Source organism: Lithobates pipiens, unplaced genomic scaffold (genome assembly GCF_037356315.1).
Source record: "Lithobates pipiens isolate NorthernLeopardFrog02 unplaced genomic scaffold, aLitPip1_a1.2 Scaffold_23, whole genome shotgun sequence".
Lineage (NCBI taxonomy): Eukaryota > Metazoa > Chordata > Amphibia > Anura > Ranidae > Lithobates > Lithobates pipiens.
The window spans coordinates 90,600,929-90,609,208 of NW_027507785.1; the positions used below are offsets into that span (position 1 = coordinate 90,600,929).

The following is an 8,280-nucleotide window of genomic DNA, read 5'->3' on the forward strand; positions in this document are numbered from 1 at the left end:
GGCTTCTATGTAGTAGGGCTTGGGACCTAACAAGACAGTATAACCATACAGGTTACGGTGAGAAGGAACTTAAAGTGCAAGTTCACTTTAAATAAAAATAAAAATAAAAGCACATCTTTTGCAGGTAAAAAAATTAGCATTTATTATTTTTTGTTGGAGGTTCATGGATAACATTGCAGGTCTACTGCACACTGTCAGTGTATGGGCTTACCCATACATCCCGTATGGGTAAGCCGATACTGACAGGAACACTCCACAAACTACCACAGCGCCATAGTAGTTCATTGAGAACTACAAGCCGAAGCCAAATATCACCTACTTCTCATTGTTTTGAAGATCTCTTCTCATCTAGGGACAAAATACATTTCAAGACCTTTTTTTTCACAATCTGGTAAAGAACCCCTTCATTTCTATAACTTGTGGGCATTCAGGCTTCAGAAGTTGTACATAACCTGAGGAACCAACCTTTTGTTGAACAAATCCTCAGTTTTAAACCAGAAATATTCATAATGCCTGAATAACTATGATCAAAAGCAGTCTAGTGTTTTTTGGAATGTCAGGAAGCCATGCTAGGATTATACATTCAGCATTTGTATTTAGTCATTTGTGAATTTGGAGACCCATGTATGTTCAGCCTGGTTTAAACAGATAGATCTACCCAGGCAGTAGGAATGGGTGATTTTTGGGGACTAATCAACTGCTGTTGGAAAATCTTTAGAAAGGCAGATAAACTGGTATTATTATTATTATTCAGGATTTATATAGCGCCAACAGTTTGCGCAGCGCTTTACAATACGAAGGCAGACAGTACACTTACAATACAAATCAATACAGGAGGGATAAGAGGGCCCTGCTATGAGATGCAGTGAGTATGCACTGTCCACCTGACATAAGGACAGATATTACTTCAATAATGGTTGCTCCTAATGTAGCATACATAGGCAAATGTTGCTAACCCATCTTCGGTAGTTAAAAAAAAAAAAACTAGATTATAGTCTTCTATTTTCATATCTGAAATCTATTCTATGGCTAAAACTGTGTGCTTACCTTGTTCCCATTATGTTTGTATTTCCAGTAAAGAACTTTTTCCGCGTAAGCTACAAGAATGGCTCTCATCCACAGTCTCATTCTCTTCAAGCAAATGACACTTTCAACAAACAGCAGTGGCTGAATTGCATCCGACAGGCCAAAGATTCAGTTCTCTGTTCTGGAGGGGATGGCATGCTTCCTTCAGAAGGACATTTATTAATATCTGCAGAGGGATGTGGTGATGCTCAGCTGGCCACAAGATTTGAACAAATGGACCAGTCAGACAGTATCTCAGACTGCAGTATGGACACAAGTGAAGTCAACATGGACTGTGAACAGATGGAACATAGGGACTGTAGCATACACAAACAGGTTGAGAGTGATATTTGACCAGTCCTGGACTGCCTGTTACCTGTACAGTATTTGCATTCCACAAATGGAACAGTTGCTGAAGCACTTTTGTATAATTTCTTCAAAAAGGTGTCATCCTGTCTTGCATTACCTATGGACAACAGTACATTACCAACCAGCCTTGACTGCAAGCCAAGACGAGATCCACCCCTATCCTCTGCTATGTTGTGCATTGAGACTGATGAGAATTTCTCAAACAATTCCACCAGCATGCTGGTGAGAAGGGGGCTTTCAAACTACTGTCAATATGTGTATACATATACAAAACAAATATATGTTTACTGTAAAAAAACAAACAAAAAAACAAGGTGTTACTATTTTTTCCTATAGATGTGTCTTAGATAAAGACTGAAACAAAACTTCATAAAAGGCAAAGGAAGAAGTTATTTTTTACAGTGATTTAAAGTGGTTGTAAACCCTCACATATATGCAGAGAAGTGATTGGCCTCAGGTGATACACAGAGATGAAACAAATCCTCCTATATAAGTTGTACCTGTGTATCTACAGTCTTTTCTTCTCTACATCCATTTAAAGTCCAGAATTTATAAGCTTGTGTGAGAAAAAAGTGGGCGGAGAGCTTTGCAGAGCTCAGTTCGTAGAGCTCTGGGACCTGATTGGATGGGAGAGACACCCTCCCCCCCTCTACACAGCACATGGGAACAAAGCTGAGTCTGTCAATCAGCTGGAGGTCCCTCCCCTGTCACCATTCATCTCTTGGTTTCAGGAAAACTTGTCAGAAGTGATTCATGCTGATAGCAGAGGAACGAAGCAGCAAACAGAAATTACACTTAGTGCTCTTAATTGAGACATGTACACACTATAGAGTGAAATGATTTGCTCATATTTCGTATATGAGGTTTACAACCACTTTAAATCTACACATTATCAGTTGTGTGGACACTGGCTTGATAGCCAGAATATTGTCATACATGTTCCTCCACGACTAAGTTATTTTTTTTTTTTTTAATGGCCGTCACCAAGTTTTATGTATGTGTGGTATCTGTAAATGCTTATAAACCACCAAATTCTGTAAAATGAATTAATTAGACCTAGATGACCATTGTGCACTGAATATTTTTGCAGAGCAAATAGAGCACCGTATCACTCAATTTGATGCCACACTAAATGACTTAGAATTCACATAGCGTAAGTGACAGCTATTAGTGCTTAGTCTAACATAAAAACAAGCACCACCTCAGGATGATCTCAAAAAACATTGGGGTTGATTTACTAAAACTGGAGAGTGTAAAATCCAGTGCAGCTATGCATGGGAGCCAATCGGCCTCTAACTTAAGCTTGTTAAATTAAGCGTTGCCAAAAAAACCTGGAAGCTGATTGGTTTCTATGCAGAGTTGCACCAGATTTTGCACTCTCTAATTATAGTAAATCAACCCAATTGTACGGACCATATTGCAAACTTTTCATGACCCTTAGAAAAACCCACACAAGTCACCAGTGTATTATTTTTGTTCTTGAGCGAAGGCTTGATCACTTATTATACTGTCTCTTATAAAACACTCCACTGTAATTCATTATGTCATCTTCATAAGATTAACATCAAAAATTGAAAGACTCATTGTCCAGCTACTGAGAGGCTGTAAGCCCTGCCAAAGACTTTTTTTTCTCATTTTATCTTTTTACAAGAAACCAAATTTCCCCCCATAAATACCTAATAAAGGTAGGCCATCTAAATAAGTAATTAGATGGTAAGCTTTTTAGATGGTTTCGGGCTTCCGTTGGACTGGTCTCTTGATCGTTTAACTACAGAGATGAAATCGCATCAAATTTATTTAGAAAATAATGTTTCACCCCTGTCAGAACCGCTTGGCATGTTTTAACACTTTATGCACTGTATATTAGGCATGGGAAAATAAAATGTAGGATCAGGATTTTATTAAAAAGGTATAACGCTAGAACACTTAAAACTGGAAACCTGTGTCCCACCTCTCCCCCAGGTCCTCATTACTGGACGCATAAAAACACTAAGGCATCTTGGACAGTACTGATGTATGAGATTAGAAATTCCTGGCGGAAAAATGTGAGGCTGGGCTGTATATCATTTGTAAGTATTTGCAAAAATGCGCACACATTCTTCTAGCTTTATTTTAATGAAGGAAGTGTGCCATTTGAGCATATTTGCGCATACAGGCAGGCTGGACGCAGATTTTTCTATTTTATTGAAGGACACTCAACATTTGTTTACATGCCTGTAAACAATGGGCTGCATTTTAGCTCAGTAAAAAACCAAAACCCTGTACTGAGCATTTTCAAGCTGCAGTTTGCAAGAGGCCTTAGTCCTGCTTAGGCTATGTGGCTTCTTTAGGTCTAGTCGGTGTTTGGAGGCTGTGTCCAGCTTTCTATATGGTCCTTTTGCAAGTCACTTTACTCCTAACTTTACCCCTATTTGAAGGAGTACAGACACCATTACCTTCTATGGGGGTGCCATGATCCTTGGGGAGAAAAATGGAGATCTAGGCTGCAAACTGTACTGGTATCATAGCAATATAAACATAGTGTCTGGACAGGAAGTAGACAGGAAGTAGATTATCTTTATTAGTAATGACTGGGGCCTCAGGTGGGTGAGTGAAATATATTCACAGTGGTGAGAAATATATTCACAGTTCTTAAGGCTTGGTTCGCGCCTACAGGTGCGAACAGGTATGGGCACATTCCTGTGTGTTGTGTGTGGGCAGCCCATTCATTTCAATGGGGTACCCTATGCGTGAGACATGCGGAAAAAAAGTCCATGAATCCAAAAATGCATTGCACTGTTTTGGCTGACTTAGAAACACATGCATTTGCAGATGCACAAAAGTGCTATTAAAAATTATGGCACCTCCGCGTGTCTGCTAAAGAGCATGCATTCCCAAGACGCAAAGGTCGGAACCTAGCCTAAGGCTGGCCATACACTGTTCAATCTTGGCCGGTTCAGCAGGAGATTCAAAGCATTAATGGGCAGGCTGAAAGTACCAAGTTGATCGATCGGGCTATTGCTATAGCCGCTAGCGATAATCACTGTCTTCTCCTGGCGGGGGCGGCTTCCCCCGCTTCCCCATCAGGAGAAGACAATTGCTGATTCCCCTGTCAGCACTGTCTGCGTTGAAGGGGGAACTGTGTGAATTTCCAACCCATGGTTGCAGGAAAGAAATTCACTGTGTATGGCTGGCTTAAGAGTCTCTGCCTGTTCATGGCATTGTTTTAAAATGAGATAAGTAGTATTACTTCCCTACTTTGGAGAGTAAAATTTAATGAAATTTGAGAAATTGAATAAGTCTATCAGAAGCGGATAATCAATTTGAATGTTGCATCATGATGGAATGAAGTAGCTCATATGATGCAGGAATTTATGTTGCTGCTTCTTAGAAGGTGCACAGAAAAAATATACAGGGCTATATTTAATGCTTAAAAAAACTAAATTTTTCTTAGATACCATTTCTGACACCTTTTATAACATCTATTATGCTCAGGTTTGTGGTGGGTAAATGTAGTCAAGTCACAATTATTTAAATGTTTAATGTTCTTACAACAGTAAAAACAAGCGGTGGTGAATGGCGGTGGGGCTGAACTTGGAAGGGTTTGATTTTGAAGTGCCAGTATCTCTCTCTCAGTAGTATATTTTGTATGTGGCCCAAACACGATATCTCAAAGTACAGAATAAATATAAAAAAATTGAGTTTAATAGGAACAAGCAATATTGTGATCTTATTAACTTTCAATGTAACACTTTTAACCTTAATACACCTTAAAAGAAACCAAGATTCAGATGCTCTGGGCACACATCAGGCCTTTGTCGATGAACTTCAATCAGCAAATTCAGTGTCGCCTTGATATCAGTTTTAGGTGCTTCTGGGATCATTCAGAATTCATTGAGTGTTAACCTGCATTTACGTTTTCATCAACTTGTATAGGAAGAAAAGTAGCCCTTAATAAAATGCTGTTACCAAAGGCCCTAAAGTGACTGTTGTGAGAAAAGCATGGGGCGGTCTCTGCTGACCTCTCTATTAAAAATGTTTGTTACCTGTTTGACACAATGATGTGTTGGCTTTAAATTGTATTTCCACTTCTGCAGCCAATTTGGATTATTATTACTACATACAGGATTTATATAGTGCCAACAGTTTGCGCAGTGCTTTACAACGTTAGGGCAAACAGTACAGTTACAATACAATTCCATACAGGAGGAATCAGAGGGCCCTGCTTGTTAGAGCTTACAATCTAAAAGATAACACCTACTTTATATTTGATACGTGTTCCCGTTCATATAGTGTAACGTCTAAAAAAAAAAAAAAGACTACATTGCAGCTTACCTTTTTTAAATGCTCTATCCTGGACCCTGCAGCAAGAAAAATCCTAGGTAGTTCTCTTTGTTCATGAGGGACCATTGGGAGCCTGAGCAGCTAGGTTTTCCATAATTAACCCTGTCTGTACTGTGCAGCCAGATCTTCATTATCAATTGGGACTAGGTTTGAACATTGTCCCAACAAAGGGTAAAGCCGGGTACACGCTATTCGTTTATTTTTATTTTTTCAATCAAGCCCGCAGATTGAACAAAAAAAACAAAAAACGGACAGCTTTGGTCAGAGCCGCTGTACTAACCATGGGAGGTTAGTTCAGCGATCTCCCCCCGCTGAGCTGTTGTGTTCTGACGGGGGGCAGCCCCATTATCTGAGAGACAAAAACTCCCCCAAGCTCAACAGCTATATGGTATAGTTGGTGTGTAGAGTAGTCGGTGCTCTGGCTAATTAAGAGCTCACAAAAGATCCATAGAAAGTACAGGCCGGCAACTCGACAGCTTCTCCTTAGAAAATATTTATTTAAGCAGCAATAACATCATCCAAAAATCTGCCGCGTTTCGGACTTAGGCCCTTATCAAAAGCATTCTTATGATGAAGGCCTAAGGCAGAAACGTGTCATCATTTTTGGGTGATGTTATTGCTCTAATGCTTAAATAAATATTTTCTATGGAGAAGCTGCCGAGTTTGCCGGCCTGTTCTATGGATCCATTATCTGAAAGTACTGATCGAGAGTCGGTTGAATTCTGGTTTTCCAGCATGCATGTCCGACATATACACATGGGCCAAATGTCAGATGTTTTTCTTTTTGAACCGGCTGTTGCATGCCAACATTGGGCCCCTTTGTATACCCGGCTTTATAGGTGTAGAGCAGAGGTAGGCAACCTGAAACCCTCCATCTGCGGTGAAACTACAAGTCTCATGAGGCAATCACAGGTATGACTCCTAGAGGCAGAGGCGTGATGGGATTTGTAGTTTCAAAACGGCTGGAGTGCCGAGGTTACCTACCCCTGGTGTAGAGGCTGGACTTCTTGCATTATATGCTAATGAGGACAGACTTGGGACAGGCTCACAATAACATTGTTTAAAAAGCCTTGCAGTCAATCATGACACCTCCTCATGAGAAGCATCTAAAGGGTAAGAAATATTTTTACAGAATTTAGCAATGCTTTGTGAATGGAAACACTTAACAAGCATATAGTGGGGTTTTCTCAAAATCTAACTGCAAAAGTGTAAATATGCTTTAATGCCATATGATGTCTCTGTCCTGTAACATGATAAAACATTCTACATGTCCTGGGATTGTGGCTGAAAACCTTGAAGCCAGGCAACCGTACTTTCCCTATGACAGTCACTTTATCCATCACAGTAAACAGGGAAAAGATTCAACATAACGCCTGAAACAAGATGGCAGTAGGTTTTATTCCATCTCACCAAAATGGCCGGCTTTTAGTTCTTTGTGGCTACATCTTGTACAGTAAGGAAGAGTTCAAACCTCTCTAACCACTTTTAGGCGGAGGACTAGACAGTAACAAAAAGGCATTGTGATATTTAAAATTCTTGCAAAAACAATATTGTGCTATATTTTATGTGATAGTTTTTATTTTGTATTTAAAGTTTTAATACGTTGAGTGTGGTTTATCAAATGTTGTCAGATATGCATTTAGAATGCTGGGATGGACAAGAACAGTAATATTTGTCAAGAATGCAAAAGCCACACAAGTGTGGCTGTTGCCTAATGACCTTGAATTCATATGAAAAAATAAAATCACATTCAACTCCCAAAAATGTTTTGTGGTTTTGCAGATCAGAATAACACCGTAACCAACAATGGTGTCCCCAACTTAATGCTTGGATATTTCTAAGAATGAGTTTAATTGGCGTGCTTTCGAAGGAATACCTGCGCTGTAAGATATCGGGAGGTTTTTAGCTTAAAGCAGAACTTCATTCTCTCAATCAACAATCGACTATTGACTGTTTTGAATCCTTATGCTGCTAGCATTAGTAAATGGATAGGAAAATATATCATGTTCTCCTGGTTTTTAACCGTTTCTTACATTTCTTTAGTTACTTCCTGGTTTCTAGCTCCAGGTAAATGATGTCATACATTCCGGGAGTCTTCAGGAAGGGAAGAGGGGTTTTCTCAGATACGCACACTGCCTGTGTTCTGTCAGAATCTACGACCTGTCAAATTAGGTAACGAAAGTGACGTTCCGACCCAAAAAAGCTGTGCATGCGTCCCACCACTTTTCCAACATTACACATCAGAGTAATTTTAGCAATAAAGTAAGCGTATATAAATAAATATATTATATTGACATCTGTGATGCTGTCAGATTAGAAAACCTGGTATCGGTGGAATGCATGTGCAATTGACAGAACGTCACTTCTGTTACAGTATCTGATGGCTGTGCTGGTGTATAATGTCGGAAAAGTGGTGGAAGGCATGTGCAGTTTGTTTATTTGGGTCAGAAAGTCCCTTTCGTTGCCTAATTTAACAAGTTGCTGAACACCTGCATGCCTGAGCTAAGGACAGATGGATTCCAC

General features: G+C 39.7%; 1 protein-coding gene across 5 annotated transcripts in view; it reads left to right on the plus strand.

The window, feature by feature from the left end:
• The window catches only part of ARHGEF3 (Rho guanine nucleotide exchange factor 3), a 493,464-nt gene extending 485,943 nt beyond the window's left edge, over positions 1 to 7,521 (plus strand). For all 5 annotated transcript variants that reach the window (XM_077452030.1, XM_077452034.1, XM_077452033.1 and 2 more), the window contains one exon: positions 1,076 to 7,521. In XM_077452030.1, the coding sequence (XP_077308156.1) occupies positions 1,076 to 1,419 (344 nt within the window). In that variant the 3' untranslated portion in view covers positions 1,420 to 7,521. The remainder of the gene's footprint in view (positions 1 to 1,075) is intronic.
• The last annotated feature ends 759 nt before the right edge of the window (positions 7,522 to 8,280 follow it).